The sequence below is a fragment of the Sceloporus occidentalis genome, unplaced genomic scaffold (genome assembly GCF_023333645.1).
Source record: "Sceloporus occidentalis isolate IW3139 unplaced genomic scaffold, rSceOcc1.0.p SCAF_5, whole genome shotgun sequence".
NCBI classification, from domain to species: Eukaryota; Metazoa; Chordata; class Lepidosauria; order Squamata; family Phrynosomatidae; genus Sceloporus; species Sceloporus occidentalis.
Window position 1 is genome coordinate 7,887,572 of NW_028316985.1, and position 15,324 is coordinate 7,902,895.

The following is a 15,324-nucleotide window of genomic DNA, read 5'->3' on the forward strand; positions in this document are numbered from 1 at the left end:
CTTATCTGACCAAGAGTCTGTGCCACAACAAACTACAAATCCTAGGATTCTATAGGATGGAGCCATGGCAGTTGAAGTAGTATCAAATTGCATTAATTCTGCAGTGTGGCAGCATTATTGTCTCTTTTCTACATTTCATTCATTGGGTGTTACTAGTGTTCTTCCTTTTCTCTCAACTGAGACTCATCATCAGGAGTTGTCCCTGGGGTATAATCCGCACTGCAGAAATAATGCAATTTGACACCTTTTTAACTGGGATGGTGCAGTGATATGAAATTCTGGGATTTGTAATTTGGTGAGCTATTTTGCCTTTTTAGTCAGAGAGTACTGGTGACACAGAAAACTATCCCATGATTTCATAGCACTGAGCCAAGGCAGTTAAAGTGGTGTCAAACTGCATTATTTCTGCAGTGCAGATTAGACCTGAGTCTGAGGTTTTGGGTTAGAAAGCTTGGGCTCTGGGACAATCTTGAGTTGGCAACCCCATTAAAGGATCCAGAAGGCCTCTTGGAGAAGGCAAGGAGGAATGGAAAATCAGAAATGAGAAGGATACTGGTATCGAGCAGGTACATCCCTGCTCATCCCTCTCCCATCCTTTTCCAGTGCAGCACAACCTTTCACCTACATGGTAAAATTGGAGATGAAAGCCGTGGCAGGTATCTGCATCTCAAAGACACCTTCCCGGGCCTCCGAGCCACTGTTCACCAAAGTGCAGGAGACGGTGGTAAAAGCGTAGCGAGAAATGATGGTGGCTCTCACTGAGAATTCCGACATCCGGGGCCTGGTCTCCTGTTGGAAGAGAGCAGCCATTCCTGAGTGGCAGGACATGTTAATACACCACCAGCTATCCATTATCACAGCTGGCTTCACTTTTCCCTCAACCCTAAATAGATGAAACTTCTCCCCCTTTTGTTGCCAAGCAATCACCTGCATGACAAGCCCATGGGCAAAGGAGTGCTAAAGCCTCCACTTAAACAAACAGTTAAACCATTTGTCAAAGGTGGGGTTCTGCTTGCAGCCAATTTCTGATCACTCCTCATAGGTGAAATCAGGACAAGCCCTATTCCTTAAGAGCATGATGAGATCAGAGAAATCAATGGTCTGCTAGGTGTTGTTGGACTGCAACCCCCATCACTCTGACCACTGGATATACTGGCTGGGGCTGATGGGAGATGGAGTTCCCTAGCATCTGGAAAGCTACAGGTTCCCCAGTCATGTGCTAGACCATTAAGACAAATGCTTTATGCTTTGTTTTTTAAAGGACTTGCAAGCAAAACCAATCATCATCATTATCATCATAATTTATATCCCTCTTTCACCCCAGGATTGCGTCTTAAAGTGCTGTGCCTATTAAATTGATTACAATATAATTAAAAATGCATACATTTTAAAATTAATTTAAAAAGAATTAAGCTATTAACAAGAGCCAGCATGGCTGAGATGTCATCTGGTTTGATCTGTATCCTAAAGTATTATCTCTGGTGGTTCTTAACCTTTGATCCTCCAGATCGACCGATCGATTGATTAATTTAATATCCCTTCTTTCTCCCAGCACAGGATTCAAGGTGACTTAAATGTAATTAAAAAAGGTACAGTTTTTTGTTTGTTTGGTTGTTTGTTTTAAAAAAAGGAGCCCATGTTGTATTCTGGTTCGAGCATTGGATTATGACTCTGGAGACCAGGGTTTGAATCTCTGCTCAGCCACTGAAACCCACTGGGTGACTTTGGGCAAGTCACACTCTCTTAGCCTCAGAGGAAGGCAAACACCAACCCTCTTTCAACAAATCTTTCCAGGAAAACTCTGTCATAGGGTCATATTAGGTTGCCATAAGTTGGAAATGACTTGAAGACACATGACAAATGGCCATGCTAAGCACTGCTTGTGAGGTGAACTTTGGTTGAGCTGGTATCAGAAGTTTACAGAGATATAACTACATGATACACACATATCTCCTGGAGTCCTGCAGTGGTACATTCATTTAATAGGATCACATTTTGTATATTTATTCTTAAAATATTAAGATTGTTCCTTCCCATTTGTGTGTAAGAATGCAGAGGGGCACGGAAGGGAAAGCATCTGCAGCTCTTTCTTATAAACATTTCCCGAGCAACTTTTTCAGAGCAATAAAATGAAGGCACACTCAGAACACTACATACCAATCTCTGCAGAACCCGGCTGTGTCTTGGGACTCTGCGTGCAACCTATAATGGAAAGAACACTGTTATGCAGCTGTTTGGGTTTGGGTCTTTGTGTGGAGAGGATATATTATAAAACAGCAGGACAAGTTTATTGCATTGATTTAGCAAATCTTTCACCTTTTATACCAAAGCTTGGGAATATGATTACATGCAACTTTTAAAAATGAAAATATTACAAAGTCTCAAAACTAATGTAACAGATGGGAACAATCATAGTTTTTTTTAATGCAATGAGTATTTTCTAGTTATTTTCTCTTGATACTATTAAAGAACATTGTCTTTTTTAGATTGTAGGGACTTAGGGCAGGGAACCGTCCAATTAAAAAGATTGTATGTACAGCGCTGTGTAAATTTACAGCGCTTTATAAATAAAGGTTTATTATTATTATTATTATTATTATTATTAAGAGAATTTTTAAACTGCCTGTAAAAGCAACATAAAAGTACAGTAAGAACAAACAAACAATAAAAACAGAAATACCAATTTCAGCATTAAAAACTGAGTGGCAGAAAATAAAACAGCATAGAGGAATGCAACATATAATTAAAACTGGATCATTGAAAGCCACGGTTGCCTGAATTATGTTAAGGCCATATGCACATGTATGGTGGTTGTTGCTTTTTTACTATCTGGAAGCCCCTTTTGGGGCATTGCAGGGTTTAGAATTCCCTTCTGCTATTCACAGCACCTAAAGACCCACCTTTTAAAGTAAAGCCTCTGAAACCACCACAAATGGCCATTCTGTGCTTTGTAGCAAGTTATCAAAATTGGAGAACTGTCTGGCTACATCCCCATTTGTGTGTGTGTGTGTGCGCGCGCGCACGCGCGCATGCTTTAAAGTTGCCTGTTGACTTACAGTGGCCCCATTAATTTCATATGGTTTTCTTAGGAAAGGAATACTCAAAAATGGTTTTGCCATTTCCTTCCTCTAATATACAGCCTACAATGCCTAGTATTGTTGGCAGTCTGCCATGCAAGTACTAACCAAAGCTGACACTATTTAGTTTCCAAGATCAGAATGAATCTGATGTATTTAGGGTATATTTGTGTGTGTGTGTGTGAGAGAGTGAGTGTGGGTGTGTATGTGCCTTCAAGCCACTTGTCGACTTATGGTGACCCCATGAATTTCATTTTTTTTCCTTAGCGGAAAAGGCACATTTTTTTAGGGAAGGAATACTCAGAAGTGGTTTTGCCAGTTCTTTCCTTTGAAATACCACCTACGGCACCTGGCATTCATTGGTGATCTCCCATCATCCTTACAAGGACAGACCCTGCTTAGCTTTCAAGACTCATAGCCAGATACAAAACAATGACATCAGCCCTATGTCTTCTGGGGCCCCCAGTGCTGGGACCGTTTCTGATAGACCATTTGGACACAATTTTTAACAGTTTTCTCTAAGGTTGGAACATGATGAGTAGTTGTCACTATGCTTCTGCATGTAAACATCCCTGCATACCCCACCACCCCTGTTCTGGAGCCCATGTTGATGGCCTTTTGGCATCTGATTTTTAAAAATCTTGTTATGCAGGGCGTTTGGTCTATCAGGCAGTTGCCCTCTCTATAATATTGAGTCCATGTTACTTTAAAAAATATTTCTGTTTTACATTGTTTAATTTTGATGATCCATTATTGTTTGCATATGAATGTCATTTGCTGCCTTGAACAGTTCCCTAAATGGAACTAAAAATGTGAGCTGTAAATGTTTTAAAAATAAATAAATGGTGTACGGGTTTCAGTATTAACTAGGATTCTGAGAGACAAAGGTTTGAGTTCCCATTCAGCTCAGGAAATCCACTGGCTGACCATGGGCAAGTCACACACTCTCAGGATTTTATTACACCAGCCTTGTCACAATCACTCTAGTTTAAGAATGGAAGCATACTCATTTTGGCATAAGTTGACAAGTGGCTTGAAGGCACATCATAAGAAATAAGATAATTTCTTATCACACTTTCCCCCAAGATAGTGCTTTGGCTTGGTTTTATGGTGTTTTCCACACTGCCAAATGCTGCCTATCTGAATGTGCTGCTCCTCTCCACTCCCAAAGTGTAAGGCTGCTGTGCAACCATCACACAGCAGCCATGCATTTTGGGAAGAAGCAAGCTGAGGAAATAAGTGACCCTGGCTGCCAACTGCTTCCCGAAGCCGGCTGCTGTGTGAATGTGTACACAGCTGCCAGTGTCAGGAAGGTACTGGCAGCTGTGATCACTGCAAGGGGGAGGAGCAGAATCCCATCCACTTGCACCACTTGACTGCCTGAGAAATGGAACTGCAGCAGGAGGGACCTATCACACAAAGGCAATCATGGAATAGCGGCAAGATTGAGAGCCTATTGATGGGTATTGCCTGTCAATGAAAAGGTGCACAACAGTAATGAATGGAATGCAGGGTAGCAGTAGGAAGACACGATGCTATGTGATAAGTACCAGCCAAAGACACTCTTATCCTGTTAAAATTCTGCTTTTATAGCCTCCTGTGATAAGGTTCTCAGAGTTAGAGGAAGGCATAAATAAGGAAGGAATAAATCTTGCCAAGACAACCCTATAATAATGTCACCATGAGCTGGATTCGACGTGAAGGCACACAACAACAAAAACAGGTGCACGTGCACTTGAAGACAAACATTCACAGATCAAAGCAGCAGAGTGGAATTTCCATTGTATTGCCAAGGTATCCCTGGGTTGTGTGCTGGTTTGAACACCAGCCGAACAGCGGTCAAATGAAAGAATGCAAGTCCCTTGACTGAGAGCCAAAGTGTCCTTGGGAAGCAGAGTGTGCAGGGAGGGAGCAACCTGGGAAAAGACTCTCCATCTGTAAATCCTATAACAGTCTTTGCTACTGTGACTCATGCGCCTGTAACTTCTATATTAGACTATTGTAGAGATATTCATTAAGCTCTGAAGAAGATGAACATGCTCTAGCTCATGGATGGGACTTATACAGCACTCCTTCCACCTGTCCCAATTTCAACCAGGAGCCATACCTGATTACCCCCATTGTTCATGGGGACTGCTATTGTTTCTCCTCAGCACCATTGTTTGATCCAGAGCTTGACAATAATCCTTTACAATTTACAAATACCATAGCTTCCAACTGTCCTGATTTGGCAGCGACAATAATTAATCCTCAGTTGTCCCACTATTTTTCAGTTGCTTTTAAATGATCTAGTTTTTCATTCCTCCTCCCACTTTCCTTCTTTGTCTTCAGCTTGCATTCAGTGCCTGCAAACTGAATTCAAAGTGAAAAAATAGTTTGCATTCAAGCAAGAGGGAGAGGAGATGAGGGGGCAGAATTCTGCCCTTCCCAATAGGCTCTGGCAAAAGCAAACTCCTGCAGCCTATCCTAGCTTGGGTATTCTTTCTCATTAATAACTTTTTCCATTTTGACCACACTTTAATATTGCTTAGGCTCTGTCTGTACCAGCATGGGCAACCCAAGGTATTCTGGGTACAGAGCTGCCCCAAACCTCCCCCACTGCAAAACCCACTGTTTTGACACTGGGTGGCTAACTGCACATGCATGCCCCTGATGCATGACCAGCCTGTCTGCCATTACCACAGGTCACTTCACTCTGAGGTCAGAACAAGGAGCCTAGTGATGGTCATATGGCACCTTGATTTGACCTCAAAGTATGAGATTGGCAGCAGTGGTGAACAAACTGTACCACTCATCAGGACACATTTCAAACATACACCCAGTGTCAGGATGGTGGGCTCTGGATCTTTTTGAAAGACCCGGAGCAAACAAGGGCTTTTCAAAATCTGGGTTAAGAGGGGTAAAACCTGGTTCTGGTGCTATACAGGCTGTCCATTATCTGGTCTGCTTGCACCAGAACTGGACTTTGAGCTATGCATTGTTTGGTCTCCCCACTGAGGAAATTCAAGAGTAGTCTTTGACAACGCTGCTCTTCGGCTTTGTAACGGAGATGAGCACCACCCCTACAGTCGGACATGACTTGACAGCCTTGTCAAAGGGGAAACCTCTACCTTTACTTTAAGCAACACATTTGTTTTAAAGAATGATATTCCAGGCTCTGGCTGGCGTGCTTGCCAGTATGTGGACAAGTGTTATACTTTACATAGGGCAGTCCTTTCTTTGATGGACTGGGAGTTGTAACCCCCAAAGTCCCTTTTCCAAGTTCCTGTAAAAGACAGCAGTTTGGATCACACTTCTGAAAGGACTGGCAGCCACTAAAGGCATTTAAGAGCTGGTGAAACATTTTACATTTCACAAATCCCCATCATTTGGCTTGCTGCAGTTATTTTGGAGCAGCTGAAGCAGTAACAGGAATTGTGTAGCTTTTCAGATATTGCTGAACTGCAACTCCCAGCATCCTTCACCCTTACCTATGTTGGTTAGGGCTGTTGGGAATTGCAGCCCCAAAACATCTGGAGCATACTGTCCATTTAACAGATGTAAAATAAAGGAGAGGGAAGCTGGGACATTTTAAAAGCTGCTGAGAAAGTGGGACAGCAGAGGATTAATGGAGCCTGTCTCTATGAAACTGAGATAGCTGGAAGATCTGACACACCTAACTCTCTGTTGTTCTTCCAAGAAATATAATCATAATTAAGATTCATTTTGTGAAGTTTGTTGCAGACCATCTGGACATAATTTTTTACAGTTTTCTCTAAGTTTGGAGCGTGATAAGAAGTAGTTAGTGTGCTTCTATTTATAAACAGCCCTGTACATTCAGCCTTGGAACATATGAAGCAATCATGAGGAAATGGCTCTGATGACATGCAATGTTAATTTCTCTGCATCTTCCTCCAGGGAACAGTGACCAGTCTATAAATATGGATTTAGGACCCAAGTCAGAGAAGATCATATTTGGATCAGAGAATCTTCCTCTATGAAGTAAATATTGGACTCATTCACTATCTGCAGAAGTGGTTCCATCTCTGCTATTCCCAAGCAGGCTCTATTTTAACTCCAAATATAAAGGTTTTCTGAATACAAAGGTTTCCACATTAACATCCTAATAAAACTGAGAAATAAGCCCCTTCCCTTCCACAACAAGAACTTCTGGAATTTAATGTAGCAAGAAAATGTCAGGGTATCTTTCACTCCCTATCGTATTTGCTGTTAATTTTATACAAGCAGACTGATTTGTCTGCCAGAGAGGCGATTTTATGAGTGTTTATATGAAACCATGAATGCCAAGACACTGGAGCAAAGTTAAGCATTCCCTAATGTCAAAACATATGTGGCCTCTTGCACCCCTTCCCACTGCTTGTCATGCTGACAAAAATAGAGTACAGGCAGCAATGGTAAGAAATAGTGCGGTGTAGTAGTTTGAACGTTGGACTATGACTCTGGAGACCAAGGTTTGAATTGTTGCTTCAGCACAAAAACCCACTATGTGAACTTGGGCAAGTCACACTTTCTCAGTCTCAGAGGATGGCAATGCCAAACCCCCTCAAAAGAAACCTACCAAGAAAACCCAATGATAGGCTCACCTTATGGTCACCATCAGTAAAAAATGACTTGGAGGCACACAACAACAATAAAGAGGCAGCAACATAGAATTTAAATTGGAGGTGAACAACCTAGGCATTCCCAGATATTTTTCAACTGCAACATCCACCAGCCTTAGCCAACACAACCAGTAGTGAGGAATGAAAGGAGATGCAATATGAGAACCTCTGAGGGGTGATAAGTTCTCTGCTTTGATTTGAATTAAAAGACACCGTTCTGGATCGTGTGGAGGCCTAATTATATGCAAATATATCTAAGTTAGCCTTACTTCGCCAGAAACAGATTATTTGGAGCTGCAGTCCAGAAAAGTAATTTTACATGCTCTGACTCATGATGATTTAAGGTCTAGAGACAGTGTGGTGTAGTGGTTTGAGTGTTGGACTAGGTTGGACTCCAGAAAGCTAGGGTTCAAATGGCTTAGCTATAGAAACTCACTATTTCTCAAGTCCTTCTTTAACCACCACACCTTGGTATATAGGAATTTGCACACAATTCCATGCAGTGTTGCAAATATCAGACTAGTGGCTTGTCTACATGGATAAATTATCCCAAATTCCCCCTGGTCTCACTGCATCCTGTTTATGTGTTGCAGGGCTAAAACCCTGAATCAGGTAAGGACTATATTCATGATGCCTGCACCTGATACACACATTTAAATAATTCGCCATTTTCTGGGGGTTTCCAGCTGTCTTTGCAGTGACAGCAGCTGCCTTTTCCCTCATGGTGCCTTGCAAACCGCCTGGCACCATTGCTGTGGGCACAAGTTGCTCTGAGGTCAAAACAAAGTGCCCAACATCGATAACATAGCTAGGTGCTTTGTTCTGAGCAGTGGTACCAGGTAGTGAATGGGGACTACTTGTGAAGGCAGCTGCCCATTCATTGCAACAGGCAAAAACTCACAGCAAAAGAGAGCAGATAAGGGGGAAATTCAGGAGAAGTGAAGACAAGTCCCAAGAGGTCTGAATTCCCACTCAGTCATGGAAATCCATCATGCGATCTTGGGCAAACCACACTCTCTCAGCCTAAGAGGCACTGAGGAAGTCTTCTGACCGAGGCAAAGGATGCACCTCAGCACTGAATGGGAACAGCTTGGTGCCGGCGACGGAATGGGGCCATTTTGAGGACACTTTGGGGTGTGGTAAAATGCATTTTTTCTCAGACTTGCACAACCCCAAGCAGCCCCTTCCCATGTCCATAATCTGGAAAAAATGTGTCCAATAAAGTCCTTAGACAAAAGCAAACTGCTGCACCCACACTTGGTTCATTTGTTCTTCCTCATTAATAACTTTTGCCATCTTGACCACACTTATAGTGTTGCTTGCCCACAAATGTTCTAGTTTTTATCTGTGAAATATCAGAGGATATGAAATGGCATCCCCCTTCCAGAACAGTTTCTGCCTATTTCCTTGGTCATTGTTTTAACAAGCTACCAAACAATCACCAGTTGATCTTTACAACAGGGAAATGCTTTTGCCAAATCTATGAAGTAAGCTATTAGATGCTGGAAGCTCTTTGTGAGGAAGAGCTTGATAAAAAATGTGAGTGAGTTCCTTGAAGACTACAGCTAAGTGCATCTCAGACAACTCATGCAAATAGAACATTGATTCACAGTAATCTTAAACAATTCAGGAATCACTGGTTTGGAAGAGAGCCTGAAAGGTTTTCTAGCCCAGTGTCCAATCTCTTTCCAACCCAGTTATTTTGGGCTGAAATTTCATTCCATGCTCTGGAATTTTAATGCCACAATCACTATTAATCACTTTCTTCATACCATTCAACTGTTCCAATTTGGTAGCACAGTCCCAATTAATCCAATATTTTTGCACATTCTTAGCTGCTTTTTAAATGTCCCAGTATCTTTTTCCTCCTCCTCCTTTTCCCCTTCAGCCTCAGTTTACTTCCATTTCTGCAAATTGAGTTCAAAGTGCAAAAGTAGCTGATACTCAATTAATTTAGTAGGAAGAAAGGAGGAAGAGGAAAGGAAGGAATGGAGTCTTGCCCTTCCCAGTATTATTAGGCAAAAGCAAACTGCTGCAGCATCTACTAGCTTGCGTTATGCCTTCTTCTTCATTAATGAATTAATGAGGCATGTTTCTTCCTTTGTATCTTTACATAATCTAAAAATCAAAGCAGAATTGATAGTATCTAAATGTTGTTTGATGTTGTGTGCCTTCAAGTCATTTCAAAACTATGGCGACCCGAAGGCCATATCATGGGGTTTTCTTGGCAAGATTTGTTCAGAAGAGGTTTCCTGTTGCCATCCCCTGAAGCTGAGAGCTCAACGGGCATTTGAATCCTGGACTCCAATTTTGTAGTCCAACACTCAAACCACTACATTAGGCCAGAAGGCAATATCTAAATACAGTGTCTAAAAATGGATGTTTGCCAAGCAATAATAATAACCAATATTTTAATCTATAAATATAAAGCATCAAGTTACAAAAATAGACAATAACTGAGGGCAGAGACCCTTGAAATTCATCTTATTGTAGCTGTATGGTAAAGTCAGTCTTTTAACAGCTCTGTTGAACAGTCAGTTTCCCTTGACTGAGAGAAATCAAGGTGGTGAAACTTTTTACAAAAATGTCTGCTAACAAACATGTTAAAGACAGCAAACATGTCAGGGTTGTATCTGAACTGACCTGCCTGGGCCATTTTTCACAGATTGCACTGATGTCTTTCCAAAGCAAAATTCCACTGTAAGACTGTGTAAGCAATAGAGCTGGCCAGAGCAGCAATTCCATCTTTTTGTTGTTGTTGAAAATATGATGTTAACCAGTCCGGCTGCAAAGTCCCTTAGCAACAAGTGTGGGCATCTGTTTATCACAGCCTCAGGGGGGAAAGTGAATCACTTTAATGTTTGCACAGCCAACACGTTCTGTAACAATGTCTCCAACCCAAACGCAATCTGGCCCATCAATCTAGTTTATCTAAAATTTGGCGCTAGACTCTGGAGGAAATGTAGATTTGCAAATGCTTCTCTGAACTACAGATATGGCCCCACCAGTTAAAGATAGGTGTGTGTGGAGGGGGGGGTATTGTGATCAAGATGATCAGATTACACAGGTGGGCATCCAATTAGATGGCCACACTGGCCTCTCATGAGATCTTGGGGGGCATCCACCCACCCCTGCTACACCTCAAATTTTTAAAGCTTTTCAAATAATTATTAAAAAGCACCACTGAGAGTCATGGGGGCAATTTCACCATGGTTTGGGCTCCTACTTGGCAGCTTTAGACCCAAGAAATGTCTTTTTCAACAAGGCAATAAAGTGGAAATCAACTCCAGTTTACTTCTTGCTTGAAAGAACCCTTACATTGGACCTTTCCACACTGCAAGGTTATAGCACTTTGATACCATTTTAAAAATTGTGGCTGCATCGTATGGAACCCTGGAGTGTGTTGTTTTGTTTGGCATTAGGAAACACAGAGAATTTTGATAACCCTTCCAAGGATGTGTATATGCCAATTACACTGGTTTTTTCTTGCCCTCACCACAACCTGTCTAAATGACATAAAGCCAAATCGCTGATTTGAGAATGGGAAGACTATACTCTTCACAAGAGAGGGCTAGTTCCACACTGAATCTACTCTATGCTTGCTTGGATTGGTTTTTTAAAAATCACCTTTTGCTCCAGAACAGTGATGCCATTTGGCTGTTTATACATGCATCCTTCTGTGCTGCCCAGAACTGCTGCTGGTGGTGAGAATTTCTCCCTCTGAGCTCACAAGGAGCCATGTGGTCAGTGCTGGGCACCCCGATTCGGACTTCAGAAAGAGTAACTTGTGACCTGGGCAGTACAGTGGGATACATATGTAGACAACCTCTGTGTCCCTACAGAGTAATGGGAGGAATCTGGGGCAGCTCTGGGACAAGAATAGTCCAGGAGCAACCCAGAGTATTCTGGTTGGTATAGTCAATCCCCTAAACCACCAAATCTCAGGATTCCAGACTTGGTCAATTAATTTGCTGGTTTTGTTGTTGTTGTTGTTGTGTACCTTCACATTGTTTCCAACATATGGCAACCCTAAGGTGAAGCTATCATGGGGTTTTCTTGGCAAGTTTCTTCAAAGGGGCTTTGCCACTGCCATCCTCTGAATCTAAGAGAATGTGACTTGCCCAGTTTTCCATGGCAGAGGTGGGACTCAAACCCTGGTCTTCAGAATCCTAGTCCAACCACTACACTACACTGGCTCATACTTGACAAATCTATGGAGGACAGGAAAAGCTCTCATGGGAATGCGAACACAGCAAATATCAGCATTTTAAGTCTAAATTATTGTTAGTGTCTTGCTCTTTGCAATGCTATACATTCAGCAAGTGAAGGAACATTTCATTGTGGGACACAATTCTTATGGGGTGGTAACGTCCTCATTGTGCCCTTCCTGCATAGCTATAACACTGCAGAGCTCTCTACTGTATCAGCAAATTACATACTTGAGACTCCATAGAATGCACTATAGCAGTTCAAGGCCACATCTACACTGCAGAATTAATGCCACTTGAAACCAGTTTAACTGCATTGCTCAATGCTATGGAATTCAAGAATTTCTAGTTTTGTAAGCTACTTCACCTTCTCTGTCAGAGAACCCTGGCGCCACAACAGACTACAAATTCCAGAATTCTATAGGATGGAGCCATGGCAGTTAATGTGGTAACAAGCTGAAATTATTTCTACCGTGTAGATGCACAATGAAAGGGGCAACAATAGCCATCTTTAAACATCTGGATGTCATGTAGATGATGGAATAAGCTTGACTTTGGCTCCTCCTCAGGCTACAACGTGAACCAAGGGACTCTGAACTGCTGTTTTTCAGGTGTAGGGAGGCTCAATGCTTGCAGGCAGGATGTTATTACTTTTGACTATTTGCAGATATGTTTCTCACAAAACAATGAAAACACAGACTATGTTGCATTATAGCCATCATTTTCATCTTCATCCAATTTATTTATTTCCCTGCCTTTTCCCCAGTACAGGACCCACTGAAGCTGGTCACAATCTGAGTACTGTGAAGGCAGCATCAAAATAATGATCACTTTTTGAACATACTTCTGACTGATCATTGCTGAAGGGACTCAACTATATGGGAGTCTTGGGGGTGGAATTTTGCCTGACCATTTCAATGGCTGAATTCAAAGATATAGCTGTGTTAGTCTGTGGCATCAGTAGGTAGAGCACCTTTGAGACTAACTGAAAGAAAGAAGTGGCAGCATGAGCTTTCATAGATTAAGTCTACTTCCAAAAGTACCTGAGAAAGTAGACTTAAGTCTACGAAAGCTTATGCTTCCAATTTCTTTCTTTCAGTTAGTCTCAAAGGTGCTACAAGATCTCTCTACATACCCATTTCAGAGGTTGTTCATCCTTTCCCTCCAGCTTAGTCTTAAGGGAGGGTTTAAGACCCCACACCTCACTCTCACATCCTAGGATCTGTGGCAATGGATTCAATTAGCAAAAAGAAAAAAGAGAGTGAGAGATTCCACTTAAATGTTTAAGAAGACCTTTCTAAGAGTAAGAGCAGTGTGATAGACTACCTCAAAAAGGTGGTAAATTCTCCTATGGAAGTCTTCAAGCAGACATCTCTCAGGATTGTTTTTGTTGTGTGTTTCCCAATAACAGGAGGTGGGACTATATGGCTTTTGTAGTCCCTTGCACCTCTATGAGTCTATGGGTGCATCTACATTGGAGAAATAATGCTGTTTGACACCACTTTAAGTGCTGTAGCTCCATCCTATGGATTCTTGAGATCTGTAGTTTTACAAGCTCTTTAGTCTTCTCTGCCAAATAGTTGCTGGTACCTCAGAAATCTATAAATCCCAGGATTCATGTCAGACTGCATTATTTCTACTATGTAGATGCACCTCATGAATTGTAACCCTTAAAAAAAAACCTGCAGAGGATAGACAGTAGTTCTCCAAAGAGTTAATTCCAAACCCTGCTCCAAATTATTCCTTCATGAAGTTCTTTTTTGTTTGTTTGTTTTGTTAGGGTAAATAATTGGCTGTTGGGTTTTTGTTGTGCGTGTTTCTGTGCAGAGTATCAATCCACCCAGAACGTCCTATTGAATAATTCCATGGGTTTATTTAGTTAGGTGCTCTTGAGGTTAAGAAAGGCACACTTCTGGCCTTGTACAAGATTTTGTATAAAGCACAGGGGATGTACAAAGGGGCAAAGATGAGAAGTGAGGAACAAAATTCCAAAGATGTTACTGTGAAATTGCACAAAGAGGTGTGTATCTCTGTGTGTGTTGCAACTCCAAGAGAAAAGAAGAAATGTTCAAGCATTCGATAATCTGTTACTTAGAAAGCTGAGAGTCTTTAACTACCAGGGCAGAAAATGATAAATTATTGTACGATGGACTCCAGTTAAAATAATGGGCTCATACTCCCATACCTCCCTCCCTTCTCAATTATGTTATTATCCTGTCTTTGCACTGTTTTAAAATATGTAAATCTTATTCATCCTTTTAAACTGTTGCACATTTTAATTAATATGTTTTACCTGATGTTGTTAATTGTTGATTTGTCGTTGTTCCCTGCCTTGATCCATGGCGAGAGGCAGGGAAGAAATAAATCATCATCATCATCATCATCATCATCTGAGCCACAAATCTGGAGTCATTCCATAGCAACACATTTCAGAGATTGCAAAAATTCCCCCTGGGGACTGCAATTCTCAGAATCCCTAACCAGAATGGCCACACTGCTATCTGGGGATTCTGGGCATTATAGTCCCCAGAAGGAACTTTCCCAAGTTCTGACAAGAAGAAGCGTAAGAGGAGGAAGAAGGAAGTAATGATGCAAAGCTAAATATATTTTTTTAAAAACTCACATTGTCAATGAGGGTGTAATCCGTAATCTCAGCCTCCTCCAGTTCCTTGGCTAGGAATTCAGGATCTTGCTGTCCAGAAATGACCGAGAGTCCACAGCATAAGAACCAGACTAGCCGGATCATACTGGGGAAAAAGATGCCCAGAGCAACTTCTACATTCAGAGGGAACCAGGAGAAAAGTTGGAAGGGGGGAAATGTTCCTGATTATTGGAGCCACTGCCTGCAGCTTGCTGGAAAAAATCATTTGACATGGGATTGCTTGGCTGCTGGCCTCACCCTTCCCTCCTCCTCCTTGCCTGGAGCAGCCCTTTCACCAGAGTTCATAGCCAAGGTTGGGGTTTCCTTGCTTGAGATTTAATTTACCAGAAAAAAGGGAGGGGAAACACAGCTTCTGCTGGATTTCCTGATAAGTCTCACACTCAGGAGTTGTGCAGCACCTCAGACAAAACTCGGGCTGTGTATGTCTTCCAGATTCAGATCACTCCCCCAGACAGCCCTTGCAAAATCCAGCCGAAAGCCCTCCCTGGTTTGAGGAAAGCAAAGGTGCCTCTGAGCATGTGAAGAGGGCTGGTGATATTATTATTTTGCCTCAGCTCTAAACTACAACTGGTCACCATATATCTGAGATCAAGGACCATGGATAAATGGTCATATTTATATGAAGCCACATAAAATCAGCAAAACAGAGCCTGTGGCACACCTCTCCTTCAACATGCTAATCTTATACAGACACATATACACATATAATTGATATTTTTGTATGTGTTTAACATGTATTGGTTCGAGTAATTTGAAAGCCACCTTGACTCTCATTG

At 41.8% G+C, this 15,324-nt stretch overlaps 1 protein-coding gene across 2 annotated transcripts in view; it reads right to left on the reverse strand.

Annotated features, from left to right (window-relative positions):
- The window catches only part of LOC149311637 (inter-alpha-trypsin inhibitor heavy chain H5-like), a 53,588-nt gene extending 38,880 nt beyond the window's left edge, over positions 1 to 14,708 (reverse strand). For both annotated transcript variants that reach the window (XM_089527518.1, XM_089527517.1), the window contains exons 1-3: positions 14,510 to 14,708; positions 2,158 to 2,202; positions 626 to 789 (exon numbers count right to left, since the gene is read on the reverse strand). In XM_089527518.1, coding sequence (XP_089383644.1) covers positions 626 to 789; positions 2,158 to 2,202; positions 14,510 to 14,632 — 332 coding nt within the window. In that variant the 5' untranslated portion in view covers positions 14,633 to 14,708. The remainder of the gene's footprint in view (positions 1 to 625; positions 790 to 2,157; positions 2,203 to 14,509) is intronic.
- Positions 14,709 to 15,324: the final 616 nt, after the last annotated feature.